Genomic DNA, 18,818 nt, shown 5'->3' with positions numbered 1-18,818 from the left:
CAAATTGATGCGTGCACACTTTTCTAATATTAATTTCTAATTAATTATTATCCTTTTGAATCCTTGGTCATCCCGGACTGATGCACCAGGTATCCTAGTTACTATAAAAAGAAAACAAAAATTGATAAAATAAATTAAAAATGCATCATGGACTTGCACACTAAATTGGTAAAACTTGGAAGGCTGCTCAAGTTGCTATAAATAATATCTTCTGTGATGGTTGTATATTCTACAGTACGTGACTAACTTTAAATTCTGAACATGTCTCTTAAAGAAAGTCTAATTTGTATTGCATTTGAACAAACAGAATATAAATAGTTGAACTAATTAATAACTAGTGGTATCATTATTTAAACGCATAATTCTGAAGTGTCATAAGATAAATACAGCATGCATCTACTTCATCAGCCATCATTTGTTCCAATTATATACTTTGTTTTTATTTGGCATACACTTTATAAAGAGTAAACATCATAAAGTTCATCATCAATATTTTAAGGCATTATTTACATATTTATTACTTTTGGATGAACTTTGAACGTTTTACAATTTGCAAAAGTAGTAAGTCAAATATCAGGTTATCAAAATGACTTCATATATTCTTGGAGAATTACTAAAAATAGTATTTTTAATTGAAACACATAGAATATTTTCACAAATCTTCAACATTATTTAATCATGTTTTAATATACATAAGTTAGATACAAAATAAACTTTGATACAATGTTAACAATTTACACTGTGCATATAACAAGAGATGGAATGCAAGGATGTAAAAGCAATACAAGGACATAGATGCAACGCAAGTGAGCTGACCAATCACAAGTGACAGTTTAAATAATTTATCACTTGTAATTGGTCAACTGTATCTCTAGTGAGAACCAAGAATAAGTGCGGCTATTTAGTCTTCTTAACTTGAACCAAATTTTACCATAATTTTAAAGTGAGATGAATACATTTTAAAATTAATTCTCATAATTCTATAAAAGTCTATATTTTACAAGATTTAAAAAAAATTTTATCTATATTTAAATACCTCATGGTAATGATAGACATTTTGAGAATTACTTTTTCTTCAGTAAAATAATACTACTTGTCTTTACCAGCTTACCTTTAAAAAATAAGTATCTAACAAATACCCTTTTTGAAAAAAACTAAACATGATACTAAAAGTATTACAAATTAGAACCAAAGTTTAGAATTGCTGTCTGCTAAAAGATTTGCCAAAGGAACTTAGTTTATGATCTTGGCAAAGATACCAGACTTTCTGTTCTCACATACTCAACTGTTCTAACACTTGTTTTACTTTCTCTCCTTTCCAGTTCTCTGTCAATTCTTTCTGGTTCACTTTCTCTCCTTTCTGGTTCATTGCCTCTCTTTTTTGTTTTACTGTCTCTCCATTCTGTTTTACGGCCTTTTCTTTCTGGTTCACTGTCGTTCTTTTTTGTTTTACTTTCTCTCCTTTCTAGTTCACTATCACTCTTTTCTGTTTTACTGTCTCTTCTTTCTATTTTACTGTCTCTCCTTTTTGTTTTACTTTCTCTCCTTTCTGGTTCATTGTCACTTTTTTCTGTTTTACTGTCTCTCCTTTCTGTTTTACGGTCTTTTCTTTCTGATTCACTGTCATTCTTTTTTGTTTTACTTTCTCTCCTTTCTGGTTCATTGTCACTCCTTTCTGTTTTACTGTCTCTACTTTTTGTTCCAACTATGCTGCTCGACTTTTGGGTATTTGTATCATTTTCACTATCAGTTTTATCAGAAAAACGTCTTGATACCTTTATATTTTGTTCTGCTGTGCTATTGACATCGTCATCATTGATTGAAATATCATTTTGTCCAGAGTTGTTTATTGTCTTTAAATCATTATTATTTCTATCATTCTTTTCATCAGGTGTTTGCTGCTTTTCATTTCTTTCCTGTTTCTCATAAATTTTTTCCTCTTCAGTACACTTACTTTTAATTTCGTCTGATGATTTTCCTTCATTTTTGTTTTCCTTTCTTCTTTTTCCTCTTTTGACAGATCTTTCGATAGATTTATCAATGTTTGTATTCTTCTGACATTCTTTTTCATTCATATTACCATTTTCCTTTACACCGCTATCATTGTCATCATCAGTCTGTAATGATCCCATTGCTGTAACAATTTCTTCTTTGTCCCTTCTTTCTTTTTCAAGCATAGCTTCCTTCTCTGCTCTTTTTCTTTGTTTTTCTTTTTTCTTTATTGCCTTTTTTTCTTTTTCTTTCTGCTCACTAAAATGTATAATAAACAATGGAATAAATGATATTATAGATCAAATATGATCTGCCCACTATAGTTTTAAACTTTATTCAGTATCTGACCATTTTAATAAATTGTGAACATGTATGTCTTAGAAACTCATAACGCTTTTGAATGGTACATACAAGGTTTTAAAACCAAATTCAGAGTCAATTTGTAGAAAAAGTCACTCATTTTTTGAATGTGAAATATTGGAATCTGTGGTACTGTATTTTTCCAATTCATTATATTGTTTATTAAGCAAAAAATACCAGAAATGTCCTGAAAATTATTCCGTTTGTGGAGATATAATAATATAATAATTATAAAGGTTTAACTATCAGTGCTATACTGTACCTAAGCCATGATGCAATGTGTGAACTGTTTCCTGGACCAAATGGTAATTCTGTATATTTTTGTTTGAGTTTCTTTGGCTTTGCTGATGAAATTGTTCGTTTACGTTGATCACTTCTACCACTAAGTTTGCCATCTGAGGTTTCATGAAATAACCTTCGAGGTTGGTAGGCTGATTTGGCTCTTAATTTTTTTGTTTTCTTATCTGGAATTTAATACAGTATTAGAGATTGTGTCAAAATTATTTTACTGCAGTTACTGAAGTAACTACATTTGATTTATACTTTATTTCAATGTAGAAGTTTATAGCATTCACTACAATAAACAGTGCATGTGATTAGCCAAAAAAGACTTGCTAAACAATTGCATAAACATGGTTTAAGAGTAAATAATTACTGCAGTACCTGCAGTAGGATAGTTTTGACACTGTCCCTTATAAATATCATATTTACGTTTCATATAAAGATTATATTTAGATATAAAAAAAATGTCCAAGATGCAAAATATTATTTACAGTATATATTTTACGATATTTTTTTATCTGCAATTTATTGAAACAGTATTATCATTAAGTTTCTTTTGTTTGTTTATTTATTAAAATGTTTAATGTGTTTGTAATAAAAAAAAGCAGTAGCTTGTAATTACCACGTTTAACTGCAAAGTCTACTGCCTGCTTAGTATTTAACATTGCATGCACACTTCTTGACATCTGGCTCACCTTTCCCTACAAAAAACAAAGCAAAATACTTAATTTTCTATGGGCCTGTTTCTGCTGCAACTGCTCAAAATACGGTATAAAAATACGGTATAAAATACGGTATTTTTTATACCGTATTTTTTAGTACCCCGTTTCTGCTAACAATACTTCTTGGGTGGTCGTGTTAAATTTCATCTTTTTTACCCAAATTGCCATTCATTTATTTGATCGATAATTAAAAGTCGCAATAAAGGAAGTTTTACGTCTCACTTTCAACAGCCTAGCCCTAGTGATAGAGATGTTGAGAGCACAGAAAACATCGTAATGGGGACAATTAATTCGTTCCCTCCCCGAGTTATTGTATTTTGCAATGTTGTACTGCTTTCGCAGGCTCTTCAGCTTTGAGTTTACTTGCTTTGGAGACAAGTTTATTCCATACTCCTGCTTTATTTTTTTAGAAATGTCTTTATAAATGTGGTTGTCCCTTTTATTACCTTTTAGTTGGTCAGAAATTTTAGCTTCCCCACACACATTTATTTAGTAAAACTGTGACGTATTCGCTCCACATTTTCGCCGAATATATCTATACATGTGTGTAAAGCAGCTAACAGCGACAGAAAATAAAAACACGAATGGTGACCTTTTGTCATGTAAAAAAAAAATACGGTATTTTTTATTGGCAGCAGAAACGGGTACAAAAAATACGGTATAAATTTGTAAATACCGTATTTTATCCATAAATTTTGTGGGGAAAATACGGTATACAAAATACGGTATATTTTTTATGAGCGCAGTTTCTGCTGCCAAAAATATACCGTATATATACGGTATTCAAAAAATACCGTATAATATACGGTATTTAGTTGGCAGCAGAAACAGGGCCAAAGTCATTTGACCTAATCATAAGTAATGGTAAATCAACCAGTCTGTACATCGGTCAACGCATAATAATTCATCATAAATAAACAATTGATTATGATATGATAGAAGAGCTAACAGTAAAATATATTAACAGTCTGTCAATAGATATAAAATAGAAAATAAATCTCATTTTAGCTGTACCCGCCCCCTAATAGCAAACTTACCATTTCTAGGGTGTCGGCCGTTCTACAGGAGGGGCGATATCTTCGAATCATGTCTATTTCTTTAACTGGTATTGTGCTCTACAATTAAAACAATATGGTAAAAAAAGTAAATGGTGGTTAACAACAACACGCCTAATAATAATTTGTTCACCTCAACGGTGTTCTCCAATAAGTATGTAGAGAATTTTCTACTAAATACAAAATATAATAACAAAAACAAACAGTACTTTCATACATTTTACTAGATTCACAAATATGGCCAAATATAGTCATTTAGGCCTAATATATTACCATTTTATACAACAACAAAATTAAGCCTTTCTAATTAATGCCTCCAATGAATAAACTTTCCCTAAAAAACACACTTTTATAAAATAATAAGCGCTCCAGAAACCATAAATGTATCCCCATGCCAACTTTTATGAATTCATGAATACAGTATATCATAATTTATTTTTAGTAGAGTTTCTGTGTCAAAACAATAAATGTATTCAGCAGCCCATAAAGATGTATATTAACTGAAATCAATATATAGATATTTTGATATTAATCTTACAGACAATTACTCATACAGTACATATTCTATTTTTCACAATTTATTATTTACAACAAGGCAATGTATTTTGTTGTCTATGTTAGTACTATTGATTTATTTCTTTTATAATCTTTTTTATTGTATTAATTATCTACATGTATGAAATGCATTCTTATTGTCTACGAAGTATTTTTGCTCGGTTTCAACTCCTTCAATTTCGCTAATGATGTAGAAAAGAAGCGCTAAATTGGCTTACAGCAGTCAATAATGCATTGCCTTGGTAACATAATATACACTTTCATCTGGCATGGTAATTCTGTTGGTAATTATAATATCATCTTCATTTTAATGACTTTTTTATTGTTACATTGGCTGTACAATAACAGTTTATGCATATAACTTACCATGCATGGAATAGCCAAGTATTAAATAAAAATACAATGGCATTAAAGGCCAATTTAAATTATATAAAGACAAACAGTCTTGGACTGGCCAACACTTTCCAGTTTCCAAATAAAAAAACACTTTCCAGTAAACTGCTTCCTGGACTGGTCAAACACTGTCCTTTTTATTTTTAGTTTTTAAAAAGTTAAAAAATGGATAAAACTACAAAATTTTGGATTGGCGCAGTGTGTTAATATTTTTTAGAGAGTTTTTCAGGTTTTCAAATAGATAGTTTATGTGTGACAATTGCCCGTACTATGAAATATGACAATCCTAGGCCCTAGATTGTTGAAAATTGAAAAATCCCCCATATACTTACAATGACTTGATGGGCAGCACTGGTGACCCTTTTTGCATCTGACCTCCGGACATGTCTTTTACACTGAGCTGACGGAACTAAGCAGGGTAGAACCAGCATTTCACCCTCTGAACATTGATCCTTGTCATCAGAGCCTAGCAGGGACTTTGTCTTCTCATCTTCTGTGGTTACAAGGTACGCCAACTCATAATTAGCCTGAAAAAAAAGGAAACAATCAACAAAATTGAAAAGATTTATAAGGTGATAAAATACATTCATTCATTCATTTGTTTATTTAATATTCAATAAATATTCTCAACACATAAAAATACATAAAGTAATATATATAACATTATATAATCTTTCATTATATAATATATTCTCACTCATAGCATATTGATCAAAACGTCAAGAAACTAAACAGTGAGTCTTTCCAGAACTAATATGGTGTACTGCAAACTTTATATCAACTATAATCTATTGAAAAAAATATTCATCAACAAGGTTTTAGTAAAAAATATTGCAGTCACAGCAGAAGCTGAATTAATTCAATTATTTACATCAAAGAATATAACATTTTTAACTTGAAATATGAAATATAAAAGCACAAAATAACATCAGAAATGTAATAGAATAACAATAAACATTAGTTACCATCAAAGGGTTCGTTGTGTGTATTCCTTTTCCTGATGGATCATATTCACTCTCAACTCTTTCTTTGTTCAGGTAATGATTTCTGAAAAAAAAAGAACAGTTTAAATTTGATAATTTTTTGGTTTACTTATATATTAGGCCTATACAAATATATTTTTGGAAATAGTGTAAATAAATTAAGAGTAGACAAATTAGAATATGCCTAGGATAGAACTTTTTTTTACACTACACAATATTTTTAATATTAATAATATTAAATAGAACATTGTACTCACATTTTTCGTGCAACACTTTTTGACACTTTTGTAGTAGATGAATCCATGTTGACCATATCTAAGTTTGGGTTCAGAGTACAAACTTAGAATTCACTTAAGCCAAGCAACTCTCTCTCTCTATCATACAAACAACAGCATCGATGCAGTCTCCAGGCTTTAGGTACCATTGTCATCATGTTCTAATAATTGTGAGGAAAGTTGTCAAACCACACATGTGTTCACCAATAATGTAAGTGCCCATCTTAACAACACAATTCGTGGTCTGATGAGTGTCATATAAAGATCAATGAATAGATGTTGACGGTTGTCATGCCTTTTTACTACCTAGCTCGTGAAAATACAATACATGATGGCTTAAGGAGTTATTTTGTTAAAGGTCACGATTTTAACCAATCAGCTTTCGAATGGCCACCGACTGAAATTTAAATTTCTTGTTGTTGAATCGGGTGTGTGTGGTGGATGCGTGAAAATCGACGATTTCTTTTTGGTAAACTTGATGTGTGTATTGTAACACACATAGCCTAATAAGCAGACTTTAAACCATTCTTGGTTCTAGACATTTACACTAATAATAAATTAGGCCTAACCTAACAATAGCTAGGCCTAGGCCTAGGCCATACATAGAGTAGGCAAGCATCCCTCGTTCCCCTTCCCTAGCTGGCCTACTAGGCCTAGCCTAGCCATTATACAGCCGACGCCGCCTATGCGGGATACGAAAGTCCTGTATGCATAGTAGAATAGGAATAGGCCTAGCCCTAGCCTCGAGATTTTAACTAGCCTATATGCCTAGTCGTAGTAAGCCTAGCACGTTTAAACATATTGTAGGCTATTTAAACAAAAAGAAAATGATACAAACAACAATGACAATTTTATTTACTTTAGCTCCTAGCTAGGCTAGCTATAAATAATGAGTCCGAGAGAGACGAGAAATCAGAAAAAGTAGGTCTAGGCCCTAGGAGGCCTAGGCCTAGTTAGACCCCAAATTTTAAATCGTGCATGTATAGGCTAGTAGTAGTAGTATATTCTATAAGTTGATGTAATTTATGCATCTGAATAAATATCAATTTTACTTTCAGGCTGTGTAAAATGGCTTCCAGAGAGTTACTCCAGAATTTACTGGAGAAAAAAACAGTTCAAGAAATTAAAAAAAGAATGAAGGAAAAGAGGAAAAAAAGAAACAATCCACTTAACTTATCAAAGACAAAGTGGCACAATAGTAGGTTTTTTATCATTAATTCTGTGGCCACCTTTTTTCACAAAAATGTGTACAGAATTTAAAAATACAATTGAATTAGTTGAACTACTATTACTAAGCAGAACACATAAATTAATTTATTTTTATTCCCTGATGCAAAAAATAGTTCAATTTATCAACCTTTGACTTAAAACCTTTATTTAAATTATATTCATTATATATTATTATTAAATGTTATTCTTATGACATAGACCTATGTTTACAGTTTAAGCTAAAATTTAAAAAAACACTTTTTTATAAGATTATGTTTTATTATACTGTAATATAAGTTGCATTGCATGTCAGCTTGTATTATTATCACTCTTTAAAAAGTAAATAAAATGAAATACTGTATAAACTTAATTTTTAAATATAAAACTATTATTATTATAACTGAAATCAACAATTTGATATATTTTTTATTTATTCAAGAATCTAGTACGTCATTTTTGAAAGCCACTCTAAGAGCCAACAATACAGAATTGGCGAGGGCGCTAGCAAAGGCAAAGGCTGAAGTAACTGAATTGCATCAATTTCTACTGGCATTAAAAGAAGAAAGGCATTCACTTATCTGTACCAATTCAGAATATAAGGTAAAAAATACTATAGGTACAAGGTCTGTCACAGTCATTACAGAGCCTTTGATTTTTGATAACCTATGAACTACCCATTGAAACCAAAACTATTTCACGGAATCTAATGAAGAACCAATTTCCTCAAATGTGCACAATAAATTTATGACCTAACTTGTTCCTAGGTCGTCAGTCATCGCAACTTGAAAGCTCACTATTTTTGCAAAAACTACAATATAGTATGACGGCGGATGACCCTTGAAGCTCAAAAGCTTGTTTCAGGAGAGTGTCTTCAACATAAAAATAATGTTCATTTACACAAAAACGAAATATTTATAATTTTTAATGTATAAGGTATAAAGTTGAGAAAATCTTGACAAATTTGTTCATAGTATGATGTGTAATCAAAAGTATACAAATTTAATCTCATTCAGCATTTCCATAACCTCTTGTTTTTCTTCATTGAAATGTGAGATAATTGTACATTATTCTTGTTTATTATTACAATAGCAACGGTTTACAGATATTCGTAAGTCATTACGCAGTGTGACAACAAACCTGTTAGGAGCATCCAGCATAATAAGCATTACTTTAGATAATTGTTTGCCACCATTAGAATACAGCGGACGAAGCTCTGATGCAAGAATCTCTACTATGTCAAATGAGGACGATGTAGATGAAAACAGAATAAGGTAGTGGTCATAGTTTAAATTCCTTACTTTTGATCACACCGACCTAGCATAAGTCGCCAAAAAATACCTGCCTGGCCTGATCTTTATAATTTTAAAGATCTGTACTGTAAGAATTTAAGTAGGTACATAGCGCAGTTTTTAGGTTCAGATGTCCGTATTTCTCAAATTTGTTTGGGCTGACATAAGTTAAGAATATGTATGTAAGTTCCCTCCATTTTCCAGTCAATTTTTACAAAACTAGACTCCCATGATTTTGGAAGTTCTCTTCCTTAAACAAAACTTTGCCCAGACTTTTCACAAATTCCTTTCTAATTTGTAAATAATAAAAAAACCAAGCATGTTGCACCAGCCCAAAGGTGTCGGAATTACTGAATATTTTATTTTTCAATTGTGAACGACATTGGTATATTATTTCTTACTTACAGTGGTGGACCTAGTATATACTATCAGAAACCAAACAGAGGCCTTCAAACTGATGTTACAAATGCAACCAATTGTTCTGATGTGTCTGAAAAAAATGTTGTAAATGCCGAAGAAACCTTTGATCAAAACATCAGGATCTCACTACCAAGCTTCTTGAATGACACAATAGAAAAAGGTATTCTTCCTTGAGAGAAAACTTTTGATTTTTTTTTCCACTTTAACAGTTATTATAATATAAGACATTTCATTCATCAGTCATTCATCAGTGGAAAATCACTTTACATTTATTGTCATTTGCATATGGAGAGACACACCTTACCGGTGACAGCGTTTTGTTTAATGCTTTTGTCTTTCCTCGGCCTCGTGTCTTGTATTTCATATATATATTTCTCTGTTTTTTTTGTAATTATTATTTTATGTTTATTGCCGAAATGAATAAAATAAATAAATAAATACATAGAAATTATGTTTGCTCTGAGATACAAAAAAACAGATAAATAACAAAAACAATTACAAATTGTCAAATATAAATAACATTTCAGATCAATTATAAATACAGTAGTTTAATGACCATACATGTATTGTATCTTCTTTCAACAGAAGAGAAAGCTAAAACTGAAATTCTAGTTGAGAAAAATAGAGAAAAAAGTCAAAAAGGGAAGGAAACAGAAAGTACAAAAGATGAAAAAGACATGCTGAAAACCAAAACCAAACTAAACTTTTCCACCAGCTTTACTGAAAGCACTCCAACTTTGGAAGAAAATTCTCAGAGAAAGAGAAACTCACCAGACCCTGATGAAGAAAGCGTTGTTGGAAGTAGAAATAAAACCATTAACAAAGCTAACAGCTTTGCAACATTTTTACCTTTGACAACAAAAGGTTTTACAATATCAAAGATAAAAAAGAGAGATTCAAAGAAATGTTCACTATCAGAATTGGAAGAAAATCCTTTTAGAACAATATCTAAAATTGCTCATTCACCTAAAATAAGTGAAAACCAAAACAACTCTTGTGACAATAGTTCTGTTACGGATTCTACAACCAAAGAAACGGAGAAGAAAATTACTATTAATAAGCCTGAAACAAAAGAAGAAACCATTGATTTGCAAGGTACTGTGAAAGTTCAACCAGAGAAGACCATGACCAATAATGGAATGGAAAGGAATATTACTGATACAGATATTCTTACAAATGATCAGTTACAAAGTGGAATGTTTGGTGGAGGTTTAGCAGAGGACATCAATGAAGATATGGAATTCACTGTAGCATTGAATTCAACAATAATCCTTGGTGCAATGCAACAATTAGCGAAGAAGCAGTTATTAAAAGAGAAACTTGAATCCCATGAGTGCAATGTTACTAATAAAGAATCGGATACAAAGAAGGAAAGTGACGTAGAAATCGCTAAACAAGAGGTAACCGAGAAAGACTCTTCAGAAAATAGAAAAGAAAGGAAGGTATCTTCTGGTGCTTCTAGTACTGAGAGTGAAGGAAAAATTTCTGTCAAAGGTCAAATGTCACAAAAGACTGGTGTGAAAAGGATAAAAAAGACTAAACCAACTAGGATTCCTATGAAAGATATAAAAAATACAGGCAGTGTTTTTGACATTAGTCTTGGCGATACCTTTTCTATGCCTAGTCCAGTTAGACAATCAAAAGAAGCTACTGTTAAAAAAATAATAAGTAGCAAACTCGAGGTAAAGAAACACAAAACTAATCAAGTGGTACGAAGAGGCACGTTTGTTGTTCCAAAAACTAAAATTCCTAAAAAATTATCATCAAGTGACAGTGATAATGAGAATATAAATGAGAAGCAAGAAAAGAAAATTGTACCTGGGCAGCCATTAGTGATTGCAGATGATGGCTGTTATTCAAAAACAGTTGAAAGACGGATGGAAGTAGCTGAGAAATCAAAAAAGTCTAAAAAACATGAAAACAAACGTACAACATTTGTAAAACAGAAAGAAAACCCTTCTGAAGATTGTAACAGTATGAGCAGTAAGTCTGGAACTTATACAGAAGAAAATGATTCAGATACAACAGAAAATGGAAAGAGTCTGAAAAATGTTAAAGATATGAACCCAGATATACCATTTGAACAAAAAAGTTCAGAAGATAATACTCAGATAAATAACGATAAGAGCAATAAATATGAAAGCTCCAATACTCTTTCTCTTACAAAAAATAAAAAACATTTCCTGCCATCAAATAATTCAAGAAGAGGAACTTTCAACTTAGAAAATGAAGGTACCAGTTCAGCTTTGACAGAAGATAAAAACAATTCCGATGTGGAACTAAATCTGATCTGTGAATGTCCTGTGGAGAAAACTAAGAAGTCAAAAAGAGGAACTTTCAACAAAGAAGATGAGAAGGATGAAGGTATCAGTTCAGCTGTGACAGAAGATAAAAACCATTCTGATGTGGAAGTAAATCCGATCTCTGAATGTCCTGTGAAGAAAACTAAAAAGTCAAAAAGAGGAACTTTCAACAAAGAAGATGAGAAGGATGAAGGTACCAGTTTACCTGTGACAGAAGATAAAAACCATTCCAATATGGAACTAAATCCGATCTCTGAATGTCCTGTAAAGAAAACTAAGAAGTCAAGAAGAGGAACTTTCAACAAAGAAGATGAGAAGGATGAAGGTACCAGTTCACCTGTGACAGAAGATAAAAACCATTCCAATATGGAAGTAAATCCTATCTCTGAATGTTCTGTGAAGAAAACTAAGAATTCAAGAAGAGGAACTTTCAACAAAGAAGATGAGAAGGATGAAGGTACCAGTTCAGCTGTGACAGAAGATAAAAACCATTCCAATGTGAAACTAAATCCAATCTCTGAATGTCCTGTGAAGAAAACTAAGAAGTCAAAAAGAGGAACTTTCAACAAAGAAGATGAGAAGGATGAAGGTACCAGTTCAGCTGTGACAGAAGATAAAAACCATTCCGATGTAGAATTAAATCCGATCTCTGAATGTCCTGTAAAGAAAACTAAGAAGTCAAAAAGAGGAACTTTCAACAAGGAAGATGAGAAGGATGAAGGTACCAGTTCAGCTGTGACAGAAGATAAAAACCATTCTGATGTGGAACTAAATCCGATCTCTGAATGTCATGTGAAGAAAACTAAGAAGTCAAGAAGAGGAACTTCCAACAAAGAAGATGAGAAGGATGAAGGTACCAGTTCAGCTGTGACAGAAGATAAAAACCATTCTGATGTGGAATTAAATCCGATCTCTGAATGTCCTGTAAAGAAAACTAAGAAGTCAAAAAGAGGAACTTTCAACAAGGAAAATGAGAAGGATGAATGTACCAGTTCAGCTGTGACAGAAGATAAAAACCATTCTGATGTGGAAGTAAATCCGATCTCTGAATGTTCTGTGAAGAAAACTAAGAAGTCAAGAAGAGGAACTTTCAACAAAGAAGATGAGAAGGATGAAGGTACCAGTTCAGCTGTGACAGAAGATAAAAACCATTCCGATGTGGAACTAAATCCGATCTCTGAATGTCCTGTGAAGAAAACTAAGAAGTCAAAAAGAGGAACTTTCAACAAAGAAGATGAGAAGGATGAAGGTGCCAGTTCAGCTGTTACAGAAGATAAAAACCATTCTAAAAGGGTACCAAAAGTAAATGCGATCCTTGATTGCCCTGTGAAGAAAATTATTAAGGCAGCCAACATTTCGGAATCTGCTGCACAAGAAAATGACAAACAAATCCTTACTGATGAACATTCAAGGTCAGTAAAAACAACTGATTCATTTAAAGATAAGAAAATATCAAAGAAGTCGAAAAGAGGAACTTTAAAAATAAAACCGGAAGCAGAGAAAAAAGAAAGTAGCGTTGTACCTGTGACCTTAGAAGGAGAAGATGACCTCATTGATAAAATAATGGACATAATAGATGCTAAAGATTCTGAATCAGAAATAGATGTGATACCTGAAAGTTCCATAAAGACATCTCGAAAGAAAACATTTCTTGCAAAGGAATGTGATGATCAATTAATTACTAATAAACATAGTTCAGATGATGCAATAATAGAAAAAAAACCTTCTAGTAAAAAGTCGAGAAGAGGAACGTTTAAAGTAAAACCAGAAGCTGAGAAAGAGAAAGGCAACACCATAGCTGTGAGGTTAGGAAAAGAAGATGCCATGGAAAAAATAATGGACATGTTAGATTCAGAAGATTCTGAAGTAATGTCAGACATCGACATTCCAGTAAAGAAAACTCGAAAGAAATTTGTTTTGAATTCTCTTGCTTCTGAGGAAGAAGATCATGAAGGAGATGAGGTGCAGCAAGAGGAGGCAAGTTTGGTTTTTGATGATGATGAAGGTAATTTATTATTTATTTTATTTGAACATCTTCCATTGTCCAACAGCGATCAAAGTCGCCCATAACAGAAATGTTACAATGAAAAAACACAACTGTTTAAAGCTCTGTCTACACTATCAAACTTTATGTGGTATACTATGTTTTACAAAGCTTTAGTCCTTCACAAAAAAAATTATTAAAATAAAGATTGTCTATAATAGATTTGTCTAAACTACTAACAAAACTTTCCATTGAACTACTGTATTTTTGTTTTACTGATTCACCACTGGAAGCTTTCATTTTTGTGACGTGTCATTTTGACCGCACACACCATACACAGAGTAAAAACGTACTGCACATGCTCATATGTTTCTGAGCATATGCAGAATGACTTTGTAGTCAAGTGGGGCATGGAAATGAAAGCACCGTATTCATACATAACAGTACAATATTAAGAGACAATAAGATAATTTTCAATTAATAAAGTTCAAGTTATTCCAGATACCGAGGATGATGATTCAGAGGAGAATGAAAAGGATTGTGTGCCAGTAAATTCTGCTGAAAACAAAGATGATGTTACAGGTAAAACCACTTGTATACAATAGATATATTTAAGGCCAATTTACACAGACAACCGGTAACGGTAAGAACATATTTGTTAAATTGAACGTTCATTAGTATAAAAAAAATATGTCTTTAATCTAAACTCTGCTCATGATAGATACAGATTCTAGCTTGTCCCATGTAGAATCTGTATCTATCATGAGCAGAGTTTAGATTAAACACATATTTTTTTATACTAATGAACTAATATTTTTACATTGTTAAATTCAGATAAAATTATAGATCTGAAAAGAAAGGTTACGAGATGTATTGTTGATAGTGATACGGATGAAGAAGATTATAATATGCAAGATGACGCCGTGCAAGTTAAGAAAAAGGAAAGTAGAGCTTCTTCTACAGTGAAAACTGATAAGAAAAACAGTAAACGAAATGGTAATGTTTGTTTGTTTAATAGAAGATCTCTGAAAACTTTATCTTTATAGTTTCTCTTGACCTGCCCTGTACACCCCTCCCCCAGTAAGAAATAAACAACTTTGCAATTTGTATTTACCATATCATATTTTGAACTTGGCACTAGGTACAAAAGAACAAAAGAAAGTGAGATGTATTATAGATACAGATGAAGATGAATGTGAAGAGGAGATTGTCCCAGTTAAGAAAACAGAAAAGGAATCTGGTTCTAAAATGAAAACTGATAAAGGAAACAGTAAACGCAGCGGTAAATTGATTGTGAATAATCTCATACAAAAAAAAGACATTTTAAAGAATAGAAAAGATTTTAGGTTCTTTATTTAGGAGACTTCTGATTCATGTTTATGTTTTTTTTGTAGATAAAATAAAAGACAGCAGAAAGACTGAAAAAGATAAAGAGGGCAGAAAGACTGACAGCAGTGTTCCAGATAATGAAGATGATTTGCACAAGAAGGTTGCTGCCCCAGTCAATGTGAATGAAAAAAAAGATGTTAAGATGAAAGTTAAAGATGTTACAAAGTCAAAACAGGGTGTTCATAAAGAAAGTATACCAAGTGAGTTTGAAATGGAATAGAATGATAACCTGTTCCAAAGAATTTCTGAAATAGTATTTAACATTGACACAGTGGAGTATAGTGAGACGACTATAGCAGCCCTCTCCACCCAGCCTAGTAAAAACTTGTCAACTTTGCAATTTGAAAAATGATTTTACCACGTTATATTTTGAACTTAATAGGTATAGGTAAAGTTAAAGAAAAAAAGAAAGTGAGATGTATTGTGGATACAGATGAAGATGAATGTGAAGAAGACGTCGTCCCGGTTAAGAAAACTGTAAAAGAATCCAGTTCTAAAATGAAAACTGATAAAAGAAGCAGTAAACGCAGTGGTAATTTTATTGACATTTTTGAATAGCATATATATTCAATTGAACTTCTTGTTATATATTATACCACAAAGTATCTATTTAGTTAAACTATGAACAACAATATACAGGCCTTGTCTTTTGAAAATTGTAGGTGTGCTACAAATTGCACTCCTCAATACATTCAGGGGTGCTGTAGGTGTGCTGTTTGTATTTTGGTGTGCAGAAGTTTACCAAATTTAGGCGTGTTGTAAATCACACTCCTCAAGGGCAGTTTAGGAGTGGGTTAGGTGAGTGATCGCACTCGCTCCTTAAAAGAGAAGGCCTGAATATATGAAAACGTCTTACTTGTATTCTTTATTTGAAAAAAAATCAAAATCGCATAATTTACTTAATTTTACATTAATTAAAAATGGTAAAAAACATGCAACAACATCGGAAGCTAAAAACAATATTACATATTAATTTTTAATTGCATAGATGAAAATGAAGAACAGACAAAATCAAGTAATAAGGCAGACAAGAAGAAGGCAAGCTCAAAGCAGAAAAAGAAACCATCAAAGAGTGGTGAAGATGGTTCCGCCAAAGCATCTGATGACCCAGCTCCCCAACAGCAAGACACATCGTTGCTTAAAATTGAGAGTAAGAGAAAAAGTCGTAGATTAACATTGCAGGTGAGAAAAAAAGATGCAGATAAGGAACATGAAGCTGTGGAAGAAGATATTACAGAAGAAACAGAACCTGAGAAGAAAGCCATTTCAGAGGTTAGCATAAATAAATTTAGCTTTGACAGGGTGAAGAATAATATAATATTCTGGATTTATAAAGCGTCTAATGCTGTGGAACCTCAAAGCGCTGTGCATATTATTTCTCTAGTCATTTTTTTATCAAACATGTATGGTTGTCAATGCTAGCGATTCAAAAAGTCTTATTACTTCTTTTTTGTTTGAAGGTAAGCCAGAGCTCTGAGGCATCAACTAAGGAAAGTGAAGTGGTACCACGGCAAAGGACAAGTCGCCGGGCGGGTGTTGTAAGCTATAAAGAACCATCACTAAATAGGTACGAAATGAGTATATTTTAGTTATATAAACTATAGCCAGAAATTGTAGGGTTCAATCCTCCTTGATGATTTATCGTTAAATAGGTATGACATTTTTGGTTTCAAACAATGTATGTATGTATATAAGTATGATGTAATCTGTATGATCTAATGTTAGAAAAATCTGTTAATCATGTACCTAATTTGTGCACTGTTAATAAAGCATTTATGTCTGATTTAATACTTTTTATTTACTTAGTAAACTACGACGATCAGATTCTCAAACAAGTTCTCCAAGCAAAAAGAAAGCAAAGAAGAGTAAAAAAAGTGCTAAAGGGCAGATTAGTACAGTAGGTCATTTTTATATCATTTCAAAATGCATTCAGAAAATTGCAAATTATGAATAAGAAATAAATGCATGCTTCTGGTAGTTTAAGAGAGTCAGGTGTTACTATAGAACACATGTTGATCAAATTGGCTTAGCAAAAATATCTTATCTTTGCTTTAAGTCAATGATTTTGAAAAAGTAACTATTTGTGCATAATAATAATAATAAGATTTATAGAGCGCACATATCCACAAAGTGCTCAAGGCGCTTGTGAAAACCATGAGAAATTCAACCATGAAACTAAAAACAACAAAAAATTTTGCAAAACGCCTTACAAATTTCCAAAGGCAGCCGAGAGCAGATGTATCTCAAGTGCCCTCTTGAACACATCAGTAGACTTGCTAGATCTAATATGTGATGGTAATGGGTTCCATAGACGAGGTGCTGCAACAGAAAATGACCTGTCACCCCATGAATGCCTAGACCTAGGCACAATAAGTTGTTGCAGACTACTAGACCTAAGATTCCGAGCTGGTGCATGCCTGACCAGCAAATCACTACTACGGAACTTCACCATTTAATGTCTTGAACGTTATAAGTAAAAATATTAATAAGTTCATACTGTAGTGCTTTTCTTTAAATAGAGATCCATTCCATAATAGAACCTCTATATTATATTATTACTGCCTTTCCGCTGAAAAGTCTGCCGACATTTCCGCTTGGGCTGCTCCGTAAATCTCTTTTACTAGTTTCTTCCAGTCTGATCTTTCATTGGCTAGTTCTTTAAGTTGTTTCATGTCTTTCTTGGTTTTCAATTGTCCGGCATATTTAATGTCTGTATTATGCTTATAAAGGGTGAGTAGGTCGAAGAACCTCTATTAAGTGGAACAGATGTAGAACCCTGAGTGAATTGGGGTTAGCCACTAGCAGTCTGCTACAGTAGTTTGTTTCATTGGAAAGCAACTGGATCTCAGTGGTTGAGGGGTTCTATTCCGATAATTAAAGCTCCAGTTCTAACTAGAAATATGGATAAATGCCAGACCAGGTTATTGAGTTGGACATTCTACAGTATTGCCTTTTTAATTGAAATGTTCATGTTCTTTATTTTAGAAACGAGACACACTAAGTAATGTGACAAATGTGATTGATGCTATTAAAGAAGATTAAACATAAAAGAGCAACAGTTTATCAAGTATTATGGGTTATATTGTGTCAGTGTTTACATCACATGGATTATTTTCTTCGTAGAACATTAAAATATTACTTACCGATGTCTGATGTATATGTGCAATCAGCTCTACCAGACCACTTTTTATATTTATTATTCCAAATTTAATTCAATGTAGTAGTTAATGTTGTATGTTTTACTATGGTTGTCATTTATTTATATTTAATTTATGTATTGGAATGGATGTATAGAAAGTGAGATGTTGAAATATAGATACATAAATACATAATTTGTAAAGTTATTAAAAAAAGTTTGGAAAAAATAAAATTAATTTAATAATCACATTAAATGTATTACTTTGTTAATTACACTTCTGCCAATATTTTTCTAAATAATAATGCAGTATTTTTATATGGGTTTATTATTCAGTATACATTTGCTAGTATCTGCTATGATAATAATCTTATAATTACTGATACTACTACTAATTCCTGTATTTGAGTATTAATAAAGAACTCTTTACTTGGTTTATGACCAAAATGAACAGCCTTATACAAGTTTATC

The 18,818-nt window shown here is 32.0% G+C and overlaps 2 protein-coding genes across 4 annotated transcripts; one reads left to right on the top strand and one right to left on the bottom strand.

The window, feature by feature from the left end:
* Positions 1-175: 175 nt before the first annotated feature.
* On the bottom strand, positions 176-6,853 carry LOC140058279 (uncharacterized). The gene is made up of 7 exons (XM_072103846.1): positions 6,600-6,853; positions 6,325-6,406; positions 5,692-5,886; positions 4,394-4,471; positions 3,257-3,335; positions 2,615-2,816; positions 176-2,250 (listed from the first exon to the last, which is right to left on the bottom strand). Exons 1-7 carry the CDS (start codon positions 6,653-6,655, stop codon positions 1,239-1,241), a joined length of 1,704 nt encoding a protein of 567 aa, XP_071959947.1. The 5' UTR covers positions 6,656-6,853; the 3' UTR covers positions 176-1,238.
* A 452-nt stretch (positions 6,854-7,305) lies between these two features.
* LOC140058259 (uncharacterized) lies at positions 7,306-18,818 on the top strand. Of its 3 annotated transcripts, none has more exons than XM_072103839.1 (15): positions 7,306-7,394; positions 7,676-7,815; positions 8,266-8,426; positions 8,916-9,097; positions 9,523-9,695; positions 10,121-13,843; positions 14,330-14,404; positions 14,657-14,818; positions 14,964-15,104; positions 15,217-15,411; positions 15,594-15,743; positions 16,200-16,483; positions 16,672-16,778; positions 17,018-17,108; positions 18,197-18,818. In XM_072103839.1, the coding sequence occupies exons 2-15, from the start codon at positions 7,686-7,688 to the stop codon at positions 18,251-18,253; spliced, it is 5,631 nt and encodes a 1,876-aa protein (XP_071959940.1). In that variant the 5' UTR covers positions 7,306-7,394; positions 7,676-7,685; the 3' UTR covers positions 18,254-18,818. The 3 variants fall into 3 exon arrangements, with proteins under 3 accessions (XP_071959940.1, XP_071959933.1, XP_071959926.1); XM_072103832.1 differs by having other exon boundaries at positions 14,324-14,404; positions 18,197-18,817; XM_072103825.1 differs by having other exon boundaries at positions 14,309-14,404; positions 18,197-18,817.

This window comes from Antedon mediterranea, chromosome 1 (genome assembly GCF_964355755.1).
Source record: "Antedon mediterranea chromosome 1, ecAntMedi1.1, whole genome shotgun sequence".
In the NCBI taxonomy this organism is placed as follows: domain Eukaryota; kingdom Metazoa; phylum Echinodermata; class Crinoidea; order Comatulida; family Antedonidae; genus Antedon; species Antedon mediterranea.
This window is presented reverse-complemented; position numbering and strand designations above follow the sequence as displayed.